General features: G+C 38.2%; 3 protein-coding genes across 3 annotated transcripts in view; 1 reads left to right on the plus strand and 2 right to left on the minus strand.

Moving 5' to 3' along the window:
* Positions 1–10,998, plus strand: part of LOC107488089 (uncharacterized) — a 26,081-nt gene extending 15,083 nt beyond the window's left edge. Inside the window, exons 23-35 of the mRNA XM_016108783.3 lie at positions 2,490–2,750; positions 2,830–3,177; positions 3,437–3,849; positions 3,930–4,359; positions 4,615–5,916; positions 6,278–6,538; positions 6,628–6,918; positions 6,996–7,481; positions 8,381–8,812; positions 8,961–9,239; positions 9,374–9,922; positions 10,240–10,446; positions 10,592–10,998. Of these exons, the coding sequence (XP_015964269.1) occupies positions 2,490–2,750; positions 2,830–3,177; positions 3,437–3,849; positions 3,930–4,359; positions 4,615–5,916; positions 6,278–6,538; positions 6,628–6,918; positions 6,996–7,481; positions 8,381–8,812; positions 8,961–9,239; positions 9,374–9,922; positions 10,240–10,446; positions 10,592–10,711 (5,379 nt within the window). The 3' untranslated portion in view covers positions 10,712–10,998. The remainder of the gene's footprint in view (positions 1–2,489; positions 2,751–2,829; positions 3,178–3,436; positions 3,850–3,929; positions 4,360–4,614; positions 5,917–6,277; positions 6,539–6,627; positions 6,919–6,995; positions 7,482–8,380; positions 8,813–8,960; positions 9,240–9,373; positions 9,923–10,239; positions 10,447–10,591) is intronic.
* Positions 10,999–11,833: 835 nt separating this feature from the next.
* Positions 11,834–13,457, minus strand: LOC107488088 (uncharacterized). Its single transcript, XM_016108782.3, has 3 exons — positions 13,251–13,457; positions 12,655–13,091; positions 11,834–12,547 (listed from the first exon to the last, which is right to left on the minus strand). Exons 1-3 carry the CDS (start codon positions 13,330–13,332, stop codon positions 11,993–11,995), a joined length of 1,074 nt encoding a protein of 357 aa, XP_015964268.1. The 5' UTR covers positions 13,333–13,457; the 3' UTR covers positions 11,834–11,992.
* A 1,152-nt stretch (positions 13,458–14,609) lies between these two features.
* Positions 14,610–18,639, minus strand: LOC107488087 (E3 ubiquitin-protein ligase At1g12760). Its single transcript, XM_016108781.3, has 5 exons — positions 17,787–18,639; positions 16,669–16,788; positions 16,390–16,522; positions 15,242–15,406; positions 14,610–15,147 (listed from the first exon to the last, which is right to left on the minus strand). Exons 1-5 carry the CDS (start codon positions 18,356–18,358, stop codon positions 14,974–14,976), a joined length of 1,164 nt encoding a protein of 387 aa, XP_015964267.1. The 5' UTR covers positions 18,359–18,639; the 3' UTR covers positions 14,610–14,973.
* Between the last annotated feature and the right edge of the window lie 59 nt (positions 18,640–18,698).

The following is an 18,698-nucleotide window of genomic DNA, read 5'->3' on the forward strand; positions in this document are numbered from 1 at the left end:
TTTCCTCCAAGACCCTTCCAAACCTCAATCGGGATATTATCAGGTCCTACTGCCCTGCCATTTTTCATCTGCTTTAGAGCCCCTTTTACCTCGAAGTCTCGAATCCTTCGATAGTAGTCAAAGTTTTGATCTTCTTCCCTTGTGCATAACCGACCAAGGCTCGAAAGAGTCTTCTATCCTTCATTAAATAACTCGTAGAATTAGCTCTTCCACCTTTCATTAATCTTCTCCTTTTGAGCCAGCACCTCTCCATCTTTATCCTTTATGCACTTAACCTGATCCAAATCTCTCGTTCTTCTTTCCTGGCTCTTTGCAATTCTATATATACATTTTTCTCCTTCTTTCGTGCCCAAAGACTGGTAGAGACCCTCATATGCTCTTGTTCTTGCTTCACTTACAGCCACTTTTGTCTCTTTCTTAGCCGCCTTATATTTTTCCCAGTTATCTGCATTGCGGCATAAAGACCACTCCTTAAAGCATTCTCTTTTTATCTTTATCTTTTCTTGTATACTCGCATTCCACCACCAGGACTCCTTGTCTCTTGGTCCTATTCCTTTAGATTCACCAAAACTTTCTTTTGCTGTTCTTCTAATAACTTCTGTTTTCCTCAACTTTTGCTCAACGCGAAAATCCATGACGAGCACCCTATGTTGTGTTGTCAAACTCTCTCCCGGGATAATTTTACAGTTAATGCAAAATTTTCGGTCGACTCTCCTCAACGAGAAGAAGTCGATTTGAGAGCTTGTCATGCCACTCTTATAGGTTATAAGATGTTCGTCTCTCTTTTTAAAACATGTATTTGCGATGAGAAGATCAAAAGTTGAGGAAAAGTCCAAAATAGTTTTACCCTCGGTATTGATCACCCCGAAACCATGGCCTCCGTGAATACTCCCATATCCAGTCACTTCTCTCCCAACATGGCCATTTAAATCTCCTCCTAAGAAAATCTTATCTCCCAAAGATATGCCTTGAACTAAACTCTCTAGATCCTCCCAAAACCTTATCTTGTGTTGTTCGTCCGAACCCACTTGCGGTGCATAGGCGCTAATCACATGAAAAGCACCTCCCTCCACCACAAGTTTGATAGAGATGATCCGATCTCCCACCCTCTTGACATCAACTACGTCCTTCTTCCACTGCTTATCCACAATTATTCCAACCTCATTCCTATTCTTCACCTTTCCTGTATACCAAAGTTTGAAACCAGAAGAATCCAACTCCCTAGCCTTTGCACCAACCCATTTCGTTTCTTGTAGGCACATAATGTTAATCTTCCTCCTTATCATGGTATCCACCACCTCCATGGACTTTCCTGTTAGAGTGCCTATGTTCCATGTCCCAAATCTCAACCTTTTGTCGCTTCGACCTTTACCTTTTCCTTTGTGAACTAGCTTATTTACCCTCGTCCGTTCACGAAAACGCGAGAACCCTTGCTCATTTAACACTACATCCGGGCACCGATGCAGCGGCTCTTGCTTTGACACCGTACTCGAGCCATACGGCGCGTTACTTCCGGGTAACGACCTAGCTTTAGCGCAATAATGTCTTTGATTCATGTCATGGGGGGTTCGGCTATATTTTTACGTTGGTTGCCGAAGACCTAACACAACCCTCCTCCTTTATCCGGGCTTGGGACCGGCTATGTACCGCAAGTGTAAACTACTCTTATTATTATATATCTATATTTACATATGTATATACATGTTATTATAATTTTGACTATGTTCATGCAAGGAAAATTTTATGATTGGTTTTCATAAACCAAATCAACCTCTTCACATTTCAAAGAACAGATAAAAAACAAACAAACATCATAGATCTAATGAAAAAATACAAAAACAACGCACAAAAAAATAATATAAATAGATAGAAGTTCATACCTAATATGTGATAGAGATGTATTTGTGTTGAAATTTGTGAAGATTAGGTTGAAAAATAAAAAATATATGAAGATTGTGTTAGAATTTGTGAAGGCTAGGATGAAAAGTTAGAAATATATGAGAATTTCAATTGCAATATAATAGCGGAAAATATGTGCGGGAAAATAAATAAAATTTGATAAGTACAAGCTAACTTTGAAAAGCTCCCGCTTAGGTGCTTTCAAAAGCACCCCTAACTTTTAAAAGCTGCAAGCACAAGCACTTGGACTTTTTGATTTACCAAATGCAAAATGAGGTGCTTATGCTTTTTAAAAGCACAAGCACCTCTTGAAAAAGCTTTACCAAACTAAGCCTAAGGCTATATCCAATACTTGTATTCACTGGTTTCTTTCTTCTATTTTGTCTTATTACATGGTTTATGTGGCTCTTCCTGCCATTATAATACATTAATTGTTCAAAGGATAACCTGAGACAAAAGAGATTTAGACCTGTTCTTAAAGTTTTGAGCCAAAAGTTAGTTATTGAACAGTTAAACAATCCTATATTGAAGTGTCACTTTTCAATCCACTTTCTTCTGAGTTTATGATGATTCTGAATCTGACTTTTTAGGTTGCCTTGGTCATTGAGCCTAAGGACAAAGAAGCAAGTGCAATGTACAAACAAGCTTTGGAGCTTTTGTCACAGGCATTAGAAGTGTGGCCAAATGCAAATGTAAAATTCAATTATTTGGAAAAGTTGCTAAGCAGTATTCAGCCATCCCAGGCAAAGGACCCTTCCACGGCACTGGCACAGGGTTTGGATGTCATGAACAAAGTTTTGGAGAAACAGCCTCACTTGTTCATAAGAAACAACATTAACCAGATTTCTCAAGTAGGTCAAATTTTATTTGTTTATTACCGATTTACGAAATAGTTTGCTGGATATAGTAATGAAATTGTCGTTCCTCCAGATTCTTGAACCATGTTTCAAGCACAAACTTTTAGATGCCGGCAAGTCTTTTTGCTCCCTGTTGAAGATGATCTTCGTTGCGTTTCCTCAGGAAGCAGCCACAACGCCTGCTGATGTTAAGTTGTTGTACCAGAAGCTTGATGATTTGATACAGAAACATGTCACCACTGTTACAGCTCCTCAAACATCTAGTGATGATAATAATGCTAGTTCAATTAGTTTCCTGTTGCTTGTCCTAAAAACTTTGACAGAGGTACAAAGAAACTTTATTGATCCTTCATTTCTAGTTCGTATTCTTCAGCGGCTGCAGCGTGATATGGGGTCAACAGCAGGTTCTCATTTGAGACAGGTACGTTGGTTTATTCTCTTTATTGTGTTAGTAAATTCTCTTGTTTCATGATTTCTTTCCAATCTTAGGCAAAATATACAATTTCAATCAATGTGAAAATGAAATTGAAAACAAAGGAATCAGTGGTGATTGGAAGTATTTGTTTTGTTCATATTGTTTTTATCTTTTATATGTGCCAGTTCTTATTTTCTGCATTAGACACGCTTTAAATAAAACTTGAAGGTTTCTTTTAAATAAGAATTTTGTCCAACATAATTAGGGCCAGAGAACAGATCCAGATTCTGCGGTCACATCCTCTCGTCAAGGAGCTGATGTAGGAGCCGTTATTTCAAATCTTAAGTCAATCTTAAAACTAATCACTGAAAGGGTGATGGTTGTTCCTGAGTGCAAGCGATCTGTGTCTCAAATATTAAATGCTTTGCTCTCAGAGAAGGGTATTGATGCTAGTGTACTCCTTTGCATACTTGATGTGATTAAAGGGTGGATTGAAGAAGACTTCTGCAAACAAGGAACTTCAATGATGTCAAGTGCCTTTCTGAATCTCAAGGAGATAATTGCTTTTCTGCAGAAGCTTTCACAAGTTGATAAGCAGAACTTCTCTCCAGTTGCTCTGGAAGAATGGGACCGGAAATATCTTGAACTTCTTTATGGGATTTGTGCAGATATAAATAAGTAAGTAATGCATCTTTGATTATTCTTTCCTATGCATTGGGTTCCATTCTGTAATTACTTATATTTATATTGACTTTCAGATACCCTACACATGTGCGTCAAGAGGTTTTCCAAAAGGTCGAAAGGCAGTTTATGCTTGGTTTACGAGCTAAGGATCCTGAAATTAGGATGAAATTTTTCTCTCTCTATCATGAATCCCTTGGGAAGAGTCTTTTCACTAGGCTTCAATTCATTATCCAAGTTCAGGACTGGACAGCTCTAAGTGATGTCTTTTGGCTCAAACAAGGCCTTGATCTGCTCTTGGCAATATTGGTTGAGGATAAACCTATAACACTAGCTCCAAATTCTGCCAGGGTTCAACCACTTTTGGTTTCAAGCACTCCTTTGGAATCATCTGGGATGCAGCACAAGGTCAGTGATGTTTCTGAAGGAACAGAGGATGCTCCACTAACGTTTGAGGCCCTTGTGAATAAGCATGCGCAGTTTCTTAACAGCATGAGCAAACTCCAGGTAAATGAACTGAGGTTCGTTGACTTGTATGCAAGTACTTTTTTTGCATATTATGTTAACTTGTATTATGTGGCAGTGGATGGACTTCTCAGTATATTAATATTAATAATTATTAAATGGTGGTCTTTTGTTTCTCCATTTTTCAAATTGTCAAAGTGCTATGTCCCCTTACTGTTTTGCTATGGTCCTAACTTCGGTGACAGATAGTAGCAAATGTGTTCATTTTGGCTTACACATTGATAACAAATTTTCCAGGTGGCTGATCTGTTAATTCCACTGAGAGAGCTAGCCCATACAGATGCTAATGTTGCGTATCATTTGTGGGTTTTGGTATTTCCAATTGTTTGGGTTACATTACATAAAGATGAACAGGTAGCACTTGCTAAACCGATGATTGCTCTTTTGTCTAAAGATTACCACAAGAGGCAGCAGGCCAGCAGACCAAATGTAGTGCAAGCTCTGTTAGAAGGGCTTCAGTTGAGCCATCCTCAACCCAGAATGCCAAGCGAGCTCATCAAATATATTGGAAAAACTTATAATGCATGGCACATTGCACTGGCTTTGCTGGAAAGCCATGTTATGTTGTTCCCAAATGAATCCAAATGCTCCGAGTCTCTGGCTGAGCTCTATCGATTGCTAAATGAAGATGATATGCGATGTGGGCTATGGAAGAAGAGGTCACTGACTGCAGAAACCAGGGCTGGGCTTTCCCTTGTTCAACATGGTTACTGGCAGCGAGCTCAAAGTCTCTTTTTTCAGGCTATGATGAAGGCAACTCAAGGAACATATAACAACACTGTGCCAAAGGCTGAGATGTGTCTTTGGGAAGAGCAATGGTTATACTGTGCTAGTCAACTCAGTCAATGGGATGCTCTGGCAGAGTTTGGTAAGAGTGTTGAGAACTATGAAATTCTGCTGGACAGTCTCTGGAAATTGCCTGATTGGACATATATGAAGGAGCATGTCATGCCAAAAGCTCAAGTGGAAGAAACACCTAAACTTCGTTTGATTCAAGCATACTTTACACTTCATGACAAAAGTACAAATGGTGTGGGGGATGCGGAGAACATGGTGGGTAAGGGTGTCGATCTTGCACTGGAACAATGGTGGCAGCTGCCTGAAATGTCTGTTCATTCCCGAATCCCCCTTCTGCAGCAATTCCAACAAATAGTTGAAGTTCAAGAGTCAGCTAGGATTATAATGGACATTTCCAATGGAAATAAACACTCTGGAGGAAATTCTGTTGTTGGTGTGCAAGGAAATATTTATGCTGATCTGAAGGACATTCTTGAGACTTGGAGACTTAGAACTCCAAATAAATGGGATAACATGTCTGTTTGGTATGATTTGCTGCAGTGGAGAAATGAAATGTATAATTCTGTGATAGAAGCTTTCAAAGATTTTGGTTCCACGAATTCGACACTTCATCATCTTGGCTACCGTGACAAAGCATGGACTGTCAATAGGCTTGCTCACATTGCTCGTAAGCAAGGCCTGTTTGATGTTTGTGTCACCATACTTGAAAAATTATATGGTCATTCAACCATGGAAGTGCAGGTATGATACCTAGTATTTATTTCTTGTAGATTCAAAGAGATTTATTTATCTTTTGCCTTTATATTAGTGTCTATTCATGGAATTATTATAGTTTTCTTTCCTTGTGTGGTTATTACATTATGTAAATTCTGAGAATTTAGTATGGCCGCTCCTAGGTTTTTCCTCATTCTGTCTTAAGCCTAGTCTCTAGCACGACGTAACACACATCAATCATGTGGACAATCTTTGATAAATTGTGTTCTGTTTTAGGTTGCCTGTTCTGTTTGCTGATTACATGTCCTTTGTTAACAACAGTGAAATCTGAATTATGTTGAACTGATATAAGATGTTATCTGAATGACTGTTTTTGATGTATTTTCAGGAAGCCTTTGTTAAGATAACAGAGCAGGCAAAGGCATACTTAGAAACAAAGGGGGAACTTACAAGTGGTCTTAATCTGATCAACAGCACTAATCTGGAATATTTTCCAGCAAAGCACAAGGCAGAAATTTTCCGTCTGAAAGGGGATTTCTTGTTGAAATTGAATGACTCTGAAGATGCTAATCTTGCTTATTCAAACGCCATTAGTCTTTTTAAGAACTTGCCTAAGGGATGGATAAGCTGGGGAAACTATTGTGATATTGTAATCACTCTTATCTACTTTCGATTCTCGTTCATTTCAATTATTCCTAATTTGAGCTTTATTACTTATCTGTCATCTTCTTTAAATAGGCTTACAGAGAAACTCATGATGAGATCTGGTTGGAATATGCTGTTAGTTGCTTCTTACAAGGTGTAAAATTTGGTGTGTCTAATTCAAGAAGCCATCTGGCTCGCGTGCTTTATCTTCTTAGCTTTGACACTGCTAACGAGCCTGTTGGAAGGTCATTTGATAAGTTCTTTGACCAAGTACCTCATTGGGTTTGGCTCTCTTGGATTCCACAGCTTTTGCTCTCCCTTCAGAGGACAGAAGCCCCACATTGTAAACTTGTTCTTCTGAAGATTGCAACCTTGTATCCTCAGGTAACTGTTACTTGCATATGTTAATTGCAAATTCGTATATCTTAAAAATAATCTCAACTTGCTGTTCTCAATTTTAGGCTCTATATTACTGGCTGCGGACATATTTATTGGAGCGGCGTGATGTTGCCAATAAATCTGAACTGGGTAGATTAGCAATGGTTCAGCAAAGAGCCCAACAAAGTGTATCTGGTTCTAGTGGAGGCTCTCTAGGTGGGTTGGCCGATGGTAGCACAAGAGTACAAGGTCCGGGTGGTACCACCTTGTCATCTGACGTTCAAGTTCACCAAGGCTCTCAATCTGCTGGTGGAATTGGATCCCATGATGGTGGAAACTCACATGGGCAAGAAGCTGAAAGGTCTACAAGTGCAGAAAGCAGCATGCATAATGGTAATGACCAACCACTGCAGCAAGGTTCTGCAAACCTCAATGAAGCTGGGCAGAATACGTTAAGGCGTGCTGGTGCTTTAGGTTTTGTGGCATCTGCTGCCAGTGCTTTTGATGCTGCAAAAGACATAATGGAGGCTCTTAGGAGCAAGCATGCTAATTTGGCTAGTGAACTTGAGGTGATATTTATTCAGTGTTTTTACGTTGCTTCACAGTAAATGCATACACCCTCACCTTCCCTAATCCCTATACTTATGAGTCTGCATGCATTAGGCTGCTCTTGTGCCTCAGAAACAAATCATGCTTGCAATAATAGTATTTCAATAGTTGTACATTTTGCTTGTTAAATGGACCTTTGATTCAGTGGTGATTGGACATGAAAGACATATTGTTCTAGGCAAAAGGAGTTAGATATATAATAAAACTTATATGTTAAGTGTTTGACGGTAGTACAAGTCTCACATCTTTTAAAGATGTAGTCTCTAGAGAGTTTATAAATGTGAGACATCGTCACCTTTAAAGTTAGCATTTGGGTGGGTTAGGCACACTTAATTTCTAAGATGGTATCAGAGCATAATCGATCCAATGTTGTTGGGCCATCCGGTAGATGTTCATTCCTGCAATCAAATTTCACACTTCAGATGATCATCCCTGGGTGTGAAGGTGTTTACCAGTCCCACAACTTTCAAAGATATAGTCTCTAGAGAATTTATAAGTGTGAGACAACTCTTAAAACTGGCTTTTGAAGTGAGTTAGACCCACTTAATTTCTAAGAGATGGACTTATGAATTAAAGTAGTGGAGGAGGGATGACTTGTACCATATTGTATTATGGCACCAGTGTTAAATAAATAAAAGACTTCGATATGTAGCAAAACTTGTACCTTTTTGTACTTCTCGACTTCTCGTAGCTCATCTCTTCTTTTGTTTGCAAGAAGCAATGTTTTCTAATTCTTTGCTTTGAAGAATGTGTATATCTATATGTCTGGCTTACATCAATTCATCTAGGGATCAGATCTGCTGTGTTTCATATACTAGAATTTAATTGAATGATATATGACAAACTATTCATTTTTCAGATCCTACTAACAGAAATTGGCTCAAGGTTTGTCACTCTCCCTGAGGAGAGACTTTTGGCGGTAGTTAATGCTTTGCTCCATCGCTGCTACAAATATCCAACTGCTACAACTGCTGAAGTTCCTCAATCTCTCAAGAAGGAGCTCTCAGGCGTTTGTAGGGCTTGCTTTTCTGCAGATGCTGTAAATAAGCATGTCGATTTTGTGAGGGAGTATAAACAGGATTTTGAACGTGACCTTGACCCAGAAAGCACAGCCACTTTCCCATGTACCCTCTCTCAACTGACTGAGCGGTTGAAGCACTGGAAAAATGTTCTACAAAGTAATGTGGAGGACAGGTTTCCAGCAGTTTTGAAGTTAGAAGAAGAAAGCAGGGTGTTGCGGGACTTCCATGTCATTGATGTGGAAGTACCTGGGCAGTATTTCATTGATCAGGTGACACTTGAGTTGATTTTGTTTGACGCTGCTAAACTTTTGTTTCTTACTAGTATATTAATTTTCTATTTTATATATATTGTTTGCTAAAGGTCGGGCAATTTTGGTGCTTCCTATTGCTGATTCTAAATTCTTTATTATTGTTCAGGAGATTGCACCAGATCATACTGTGAAGTTGGACAGGGTTGCAGCAGATATTCCAATTGTGAGAAGGCACGGGAGCAGTTTCCGGCGTTTGACTTTAATTGGCTCTGATGGTTCCCAGCGTCATTTTATCGTTCAGACATCTCTGACTCCCAATGCCAGAAGTGATGAGCGCATATTGCAGCTTTTCCGTGTGATGAACCAAATGTTTGAGAAGCACAAGGAATCCAGACGCCGTCACATAGGCATTAATACACCAATAATTATTCCTGTTTGGTCCCAGGTTAGATTATGATTATGTAATTTTTTCTTCTGTTTTGTGGGATGGACCCATATAGCCTTAACTGGAATTAGACTACCAAGAGTGCAGATGGAAACCTCTACCTACCACTAATCCTTGAAATGATGCATGGGCAGGTTCGCATGGTTGAAGATGATCTGATGTATAGTACTTTCCTTGAGGTCTATGAGAATCATTGTGCAAGGAATGATCGCGAGGCAGATCATCCAATTACCTACTTCAAGGAGCAGTTGAACCAGGCTATATCTGGGCAAATATCACCAGAAGCTGTTGTTGATCTACGCCTGCAAGCCTATAATGAAATAACAAAAAATCTTGTTACTGACAACATCTTTTCACAGTATATGTACAAAACTCTGCCAAGTGGCAACCATATGTGGGCTTTCAAGAAGCAATTCGCCATCCAGTTGGCCCTTTCAAGTTTCATGTCTTATATGCTACAAATTGGTGGAAGATCCCCTAACAAGATTTTGTTCGCAAAGAATACTGGAAAAATATTTCAAACTGATTTTCACCCTGCGTATGATGTAAATGGACTGATTGAGTTCAATGAGCCAGTCCCATTCAGGTTAACAAGGAATATGCAAGCATTTTTCTCCCATGGAGTAGAAGGTCTTATTGTATCTTCAATGTGTGCAGCAGCACAGGCCGTGGCATCACCTAAAGTAAGAATTAAGTAAAATTACTTGCACACCAGACACACCTATCAACTTAAAACATTTTTAACCACGTCTTGCGGTTAGCCCACTAGTCCGCTTAAGAAAGTGTTAGGAGTTCGAATCCCACTGTGTGTATGCAGCAATCCATTGGCCAATAACAAACCCTTAAATGGATCTCCGAGTCTTTGACCTGTTGGGTTGAAATATACTGGGGAAACCAAAAAAAAAAATTTAAAACATTTTTATCGATATTGTTTCTTTTAATTATTTATTCCATCCAAGGCTTCCCATTGATATGTCTTTTGGTGTTTTTCCCGATGCAGCAAAGTCAACATCTGTGGCATCATCTTGCAATGTTTTTCCGCGATGAGCTATTGTCATGGTCTTGGAGAAGGCCGCTTGGGATGCCCATGGCCCCCATGGCTGGTGGAACAATGAGTCCCGTTGACTTCAAACAGAAGGTTATCACAAATGTGGAGCATGTTGTAGAAAGGATTAAGGGGATAGCCCCACAGAACTACTCTGAAGAGGTGAGCAACTAAACAAATTTTTTAATGTTGCTCTTTCTGTTCATATTTTTATTCAGCTGCCTCCTTAATTTCTGTCATTGGTGTTCCTTTCCTTTATTTTTTCTGCTATTTAAAACTGGAGCACTACTGATTGTGTCGTATGCAGGAGGAAAATGCCATGGAGCCACCCCAACCTGTGCAGAGGGGTGTTACTGAGTTGGTTGAGGCTGCCTTAAACCCAAGGAACTTGTGCATGATGGATCCAACGTGGCATCCCTGGTTCTAAGATCCAAAACTAGTCTCTTGTAAATACGTGTCGATATTAGACTATTAGGTTTATCGAGCGATAAAACTTATCATTGGGAACCAAGGTGTAAATAACTTGGGTCACTTTGATCAGTGTATATGAGGGTGACACAGATACTGAAGTCTTTTCTATAATTGTATACGGCGTAGGAGCCGAAAGTAAATTCCTCATGGGATCGAGTAGAATCGAGAAGAGGCTTCAAATCTGATGAAAAACTAATTTATATGTAGAATTTGTTTAAATTAAATTATTTTTTATTTCCTTAATTGCATTCTGATTCAAACTATACTTGGGTCACTTTGATCAGTGTAGATGAGGCTGACACAGTAGCGGCTAATTTTATCGTGTTTTGTGTATACGAAACTAGAACAAACGGTCAATCAAATGGATCATTATGTGCAAGCTTCAATGAATTTCGAAGATTTTTTGTACAGCGTGGGATAGAGAAAAGTAAATCCCTTTTAAAAGTAAGGCTTTAAGGCTTAGTTTGTAAAAATTTTATTTTTTAAGAGTAGCTTGTAAAAGTTAATTTTTAAAAGATGATTTTTAAAAGTAGTAGTATATTTATGTTTGATAAATAAAATTAAAAATAATTTTTAATAAATACAACAAAAATTGCGGTTGGTACAAACATTTTTTTAAAAAATTTTATCAAACCAAGCCTAAGTAGAAAATGACACACTTTAAAAGTTTTCCTAAAACCAAGCCTAAGTAGAAGATGATATTTTATGTCACAATCACCTAAAGAAAAACTAATGTAGGTTCAAGCTTTTTATTTCCTCAAACTAGCTTTCCGATTCAAATTACTTGGATCCAATTTTTTATACTTCGAATTTATATCAAAAGATTTTGCATTTTAATTTTTTAGCTAAAGAAAAACTTTGAATTAAGATTTTTTATATTATTAGGATTTACAATTATACTACATGTATATTAAAATTAGTAGTCGATTTTAATAGTTAATTAAGTGTACAAATAATAGGCACATTTTTTATACTACGTATTTCGTATTTTAAATTTTAAGCTGCGTTTTGATTACAAGACAATTTTAATTGTAACATGATAAAGAATAATTCCATAGAAAATGATTTAGTAAAAATATTAAAATAAAGGAAACTATTTTATTGTGGTATTTGACCACACCAATTGTGGTCGCTAACTGGTTTCAATTGACAAAGCAAGTCAGATGTACTCCAATCCAGCCAAAGGAACAAAAAACAAAAGGGATATTAAAAGAGACAACCCGCAGAAATTCTCATCCTATTCTTCCTCCGAAAAGCGTAGATGCTTTCCTTTTGGGGTTGGCAATCCTTTCAAATGCATCACGTTTGGCGAAGACGACGAAGAAGAAGAAGAACTGTTTCCTCCTTCCTCTTCTTCTTCTTTGATGAGCTCGTCATCACTGTTGTATACAAATCTTATGTGCTTCCCTGCATATGTGCTACCTTCATTCATGCTTATCTTGTTCAAGCCTTCACACAGTTCATCAACATCATATCCTCCTTCTTCTTCCACATCCTCATAGTAATCCTCCTCCTCCTCTTCTTCCGCTACTTCCTCCTCCTCATCTTCTTCATCACGGGTGCTTGCATTCACCTGTATCGACCAAACTGAAGCATCGTCGTCCTCTGAAATGGTCTTCTGTGTGTTGCAGCTACTATCCACACTTCCTTGCATCACTTCACTCAGCTCAGAGCAGCATTCTTCGGATATCTCAGATTTTTCAGAGAAATCAAGAAGCAATGACCTTGTTATCAAACTCTTTTCAGATTCCGAGTTCTCTTCATTCTTCCCCTCAAATATATGATTCACCACCTGCCACCACAAACAACAAATATGAACTAATCAAACTAACAACAAAAGTTATTAAATTTATATTCAGCTTAACTGAATCCTGTCAAACCATAAAATTGAAAACGAACCTGAGAAATCAACTGCTCTTGGACAATGGGAGAAGGTGTGACAGAAACCAAACCAGTGTCAAAAGAACCCGAAAGATTCGGGATTTGTGGGGTGTTTGCAGGGGTTGGAGCAAGAAGTCCCATTGGAGAAGTCACTAGTTGAAGAAAAGGACGGCTTTCAAGTGAGAGTTTGGAAAGCACAGCTTCTTCTTCAACCTTCTGCAACAGCGTCTTCACCTGACCCCTTAGCAGCGCCTCGCCGGAACCCGGCGTCTTCTTCACCCTGCTGCTGCTTCCCCTCTGCTTCCCACCCAAGGGGGTCTCCAGACTTCCCCCATTCGCCAACCCCACGATCGGAGAATCGTTTGTTATGTCGATCAGCGCTGATCGATCTTGCTGCTTTTGTGTACTTCTTTGCCTTGATTTTGACATGCTCTTTTCAGAATCCTCCATTTTTCCTGATGCAATGAGCAAAAAGAATTAAAATTGATGTTATCCCATATGGAAGTAACGAAATGGGTTGATTTAAGTGGAAGAAAATTTTGATCTTTCTTTGTTTATTATTTATTTAGCATTGTTGGAGGAAAAGAAGAGAGGAAAGAAATAGAACTAGTCACTTGAAAGAGGAATGTTGTTGCCGTTGGAAGAAGCCAAGGTCTGTGATCTTGTGACTCTTCTTGCGGATGATGGTGTCTCCATTGGAATTGACTCGAGAAGAAAAACAAAGTTCGAAACTTAGGGGATTAACGCAAAAAGAGAGCGGAAAGAGAGTGTGAGAGAGAAAATTAAGAAGCGACGGTACAGAGAAGAAAGAAAGAAATTCATACGCGATTAGGGTTAAAGTGAGAGACTTATAAAAGGAGATTAGATAGCATGAATATGAATATGACCGTTGGGGCCTGCGCTTTTCTTTTTTCCTTTCCATGCTAGAAACTGCAACTAGCCGTTGGTATCTCTCTTTCTGTTTTTTGAATGCTGGGTACTCTTTTTTGGCTGAGAGGCCCACCATTGCTTTTTTAGAATTGTTATTATGAGATGGATTCTCTCATTGATTTTTAATTTTTTATTAAGAAATTTAATTAAATTTAATTATATGTTAGTGTAAAATAGCTTTACATGTTTATCCAATCATATAATATTATATTATAAAAAATAATTATTATTTTTGTTCGGATATGATTGGACTATTGTGTAAAAAAACGCATCAAAATTGAACTTTTTACCAAATATAATTTTTTATATATAAAATTAGAATTTAATTTTGATACACTATCAATGGTGTAAAATAATTTTATAATTATATAACGACATATAGTAAAAACTATCCTTTATATTGGTTACGTAACGGATACGATTAGACGACTCTATAAAACGTTTTTGTTATCCATGCATCAAAATTAAACTCATAAATTTTTTTTTCACATGATTAAAATTTAATTTTTTTGTGGCTAAATAACCTACTTAGGATTTTAACAAAATTATTGTTGCAAATGTATCCATCGTACGTGTGATCCGCGATTTCTTAAAACATACAACATTCTAATATACATGCACATGAAAATTGCACCATATATAAGATTATTGTGGCAATTTATTCGTATTTTGTGGTCACTACGAATTCTGAAGTAATATTTTCTTACAATCAACTGAATCTAATCTAAACTAAGTAGAATCAGAATCCTTTTATGACATTGTTTAGACAGCGCAGTCCAAAAGGCTTTGCCTTTCTACTGCCTGCTTGACTTATAAACTTTGCAATGATTTTTCACTTTATGCTACAAATATAAAGATCATTCAGATAGGCTGGGGATTGGAGGAATAACATCTTTAAAGTTTAAAGCAATCATATATGTTAATGATACACAAACGCCCCACCGAAGAGCCATGGGTTAATTATGTCTTATTACAACAACGTAACAAAAAAATATTTAACTCATCAAATACCTACTATGTCAAAAAATCATATAACGTAATAATTCATCAAAACTATCCAAGGAATGAAAATTTTATAGACTATACTCCGTTCTGTTCATTTCACAATAATATTTTCAGTGTTAATGATGAAGTTGAAAACAACAAACCGAATTGCCATGATTGTAACCGGCACGAACCAAATAACACTGATATACACATCGAGTTATAAAGTTACAATACCTAAAATAATCAAACCAGCTATCGCTACAAGATAACAACCAAATAGCAGCCGCAAGTACCAACTGTTTAGGGCCTGTATCAAAATGTATTATATCAACATGCACTGCCTAGTGTGCTGACTGTCAACCAAGGCAGCATACGGATTCCTCAACGAAACATGGCTGCTACAACCTTCGCAAACATCTTCTACACTTCCTCTTGACCGAGGTTGCTACTTTTCAAGATGTTATACTTGCAGAGTGGGCAAGTAGCATTGATATACAGCCATTTATCAACGCAGGAGCAGTGAAAATGGTGACCACAAGGAAGTTGTCTTAGTTCAACTCCATCGTCATAGGAAGAAAGGCAGATGCAACATTCCTACAGCATGGGACAACATTCTTATATCAAAATTACTTGGAAAAGGGAGAAAAACTAAAGTCCACATGCATATAACAGAAATTCATAACAATACCGCGTCCTCCTCAGCAAGAACATGTTCACTAGGTGAGTCAGATCGGCATTCGGTCATTACTCCTCCAACAGGTCCTTGTGTATTTCCAGCAAGTTTCTCATTGTTTTCAACTTTCCGAAATTTATACTTTGATAGCTGCTCAATATCCTCTTTTGATGCTCCTTCCTGCTTTTTTACCCACATGTGTGAGCATGGGCACACGCACACTCAAAGATGAAACCAAGGTACAGGGCAACTATAAATCACAGCAAATATCTCCAAACAAAATAGCCCTTGGCTACACAAAAGCATTATCATGTATAATCAAAATAAATATGAACTAAAATAAACTTCATTTATTCAGGCTAGCAACCAACTTAGAAGTACCAAGACTGCATATAGATGTCAATAATAAGTGACACATTCATAATCTCCAAAAAAGTCATAGGAAATAAGTTTGAAGAAACACTTCATGTGCAGAAACACCTCATGATAAATAACAAAGACATAAGGTTAAAGAAACTCCAATTCACATTAACTGGTTTTTATCTCCAGATAGATCCTGTAGCTCTCCAAATTATAAGTATCTAATGTTATAATTTGACTCATTTTCAGCCCTCAGAATTTTAGGGATAGACATCCATAGTAAGAACAGTCACTTGAGGTTTTGCAAATAAATTGGGAATTGGTAATTGGTAATTGGTAACAAGCACAAAAGGAGAGCCTATGGACTATGGAGCAAACCATTATTTTAGCACTTACATCATATTGCTACATTATATTGTAACAATGAGTTCCATTCAGCGGGTTAATACAATATGTATGTACATCTGATTTAACTCTAACAACTTTAATAATGAAACAAATAAATTCATACTTCTCTAATCAGTCAAAATCAGCACACATATAACTCCTGGTTAACACAACCATAACATTAATATAGTTTCGTAGCATTCATTCTTGTGTTTCACAAAATACAAAGATTCTAGTATTATGGTTTTTTTTTTTTAGCTATAATTATGTATTGATATAGTTCAATGTTAAATGCAATTTCAGAGCCCAATTTTATAGGGAATATGAATATAGTACTTCCATTGGCACTTGAGACACTAAATCCATCCAGCTATAACACATAAAAGAACATTTGATGACTGATTTCAGATGCATACCTGGTCTGCAACTGCATAAAGAAGGGCAATGATGCATGGAAGACAACAGCAAACAGCGATACCAATAATACATGCCAGTGCAACACAGAATACAACAAAGAAGACATCAAAACCAAGGAAGATTATACATAGCCTGAAAAGCAATAAGATTCTGTCAACAGTGTTCAACCAAAATAAGTAAACAAGGGTATACTTGCTAAAAGGAGGGTAAATTGTAAATAGAACATTTGATAGTGATATATAAACATGCTGAACAACGGAAGCTGAGGGAGCACAAACCAGTAAAGAAGAGGAGATTCTTCGACTAAAGATTGACTACCAGCTGATACCCAGTAGAACCCAATAATCCACCAAATAAAAGAAAACATCGTATTTGCAGACTCCAAATGCTTTGCAACACTGATAAGAAAAAATAACAAACAATTAAAAATGCATCACACAAGAAAAATAACAGTGACACGTACATGGTAAGTTGGTAACACAATAGATGGTACTCATGTCATAAAAATTAAACTATCACTGGTCTAGTCCTTACACACTTAACTTTTGGTTAGTACCTTGTGACCTAATACCATGGATTTCAAGCCCAAAAAATCCACTGTACTCAACGGGGTAAGGTGCCATATCTATCTTCTCCAGACCCCGCCACCATGTAGGAGCCTCAAGCAGTGGGCTTCCTTTTTATTCTCATAACACTCTCTATCATCTCTTTACCATCAACTTACATTACCAAATCATTTGAGTAACTCAAAGTAACATGAGAGGGATGTTAGAGATATTCCAATTTAAGAGGCTTTCAGTGAGCATGCAATATTTTTCAAATTGACTTGAACATGCTGCTTCCATTCTTATCTCTACTATCCTAAAGAGTAAATTACTGCTGCCACATCGGCTCTTTGCAATGTTTATTGAATCTTAGGTAGAGTTGTCTGCTAACAGAGCTAGTATTTGCTTAACGTCAGCTAAAGCTCACGTGTTCAAATTAATGCAAAAATGTCCCATAGCATATATCCCTGAATCAGCTCGGATTCAATTCTGCCAAAAGCTGGCCATATCAAATACAAGAACTGGTTGAAATAGTAACCAACTTTGGTTTGTGAGGCATAGATTCAAATCTAAGACAAGCAACTCTTATGCTCAGAACTACGATTAATCTTAACCAGCAAAATACATGGTAGACTTAACTCAATAAAAAAAACAAGAATAGGTAAGCAGAATCACTTCACTCAAACCTACAACTCCTAATTATATCAAAACAACATAAAATTCATAGCAAGCATCGGAACAGATTAACAACATGTAACTATCATGTAGATCCAAAATTCTGAAGACATAAACCATAAATGCTTCAATATTCAATACCAAAAGTAAATAAATAAGAAGGTGAAGAAATTCACCTAGTACTGTCTTCATCCAACTGGCCCAATGTGACATAGTGCGAAGAGCCCTCCCTCGAAGGTGAACTCAAATTCCCACTGCTTCCAACCCTTTCTTCTCCACCACCGTTCAGAGACTGTGACCGCTGGATCCTCCTCCTTCTCCTGTACTCAACGCAAACGCAAACCATGTGAAGGACGCACTGCATAGCGTAACCTATAATCCACAGCCTCAGAGGCATTTCCGGAGATTCTTTCCTGCTCAGAAACAACACCGTCGCCGCCACCACGACGAACGCGAAGTTCCAAACCATGTCGAGGATCACCACCGGCTTCGAATACGCCCAATCGCTCTGCCTCTCCTCCAATTGCTCCGCCGCCGTCTCCCGCACCACCATCGACGGCTCTCTCATCATCCTCCTCCCGCTCGCCTGCCGGAGGAACCTCGCCGCCTGTCGGAGGCTCTGCCGCCGTACGAATCGGCGGCCTGAATTGAATTCGTCGGTGGCAGCGCCGGTCCCGGTATTGCCGAGAAACGGCGTGGAATCGACGATGTCCTCGGAGGAACGCGTCGGGGAGCGTGTGTTGGACATCTGTGAAGATCGGGGAACGTGACTCGGCGAGTTGGATAATTTGACTCAGTGATTCTACAGATTAGTGTTGTAGTATTAATTTGGGTGGCATAAGAACAGAGATTAGAGAGCGAGGGGAGTGAAAAGGATTAATTAGTTGATTAGGAATGAGTAAAATACTAATAAAGTGGTGGTAGTAGTACTCGCAAAAGAGAAAACAGAGAAGAGAAGAGAAGGGAAGAGAAGGGAACAACAAAGCAAATGATTACGCAGTGTAGAATTGAATTCAATAATGATTAGTCTCTATCTCTCTCTCTCTCTCTCTCTCTCTCTCTAAATATAGGGGGGCCTTTGGGCTTTG

The sequence above is a fragment of the Arachis duranensis genome, chromosome 5 (genome assembly GCF_000817695.3).
Source record: "Arachis duranensis cultivar V14167 chromosome 5, aradu.V14167.gnm2.J7QH, whole genome shotgun sequence".
Taxonomy (NCBI): domain Eukaryota; kingdom Viridiplantae; phylum Streptophyta; class Magnoliopsida; order Fabales; family Fabaceae; genus Arachis; species Arachis duranensis.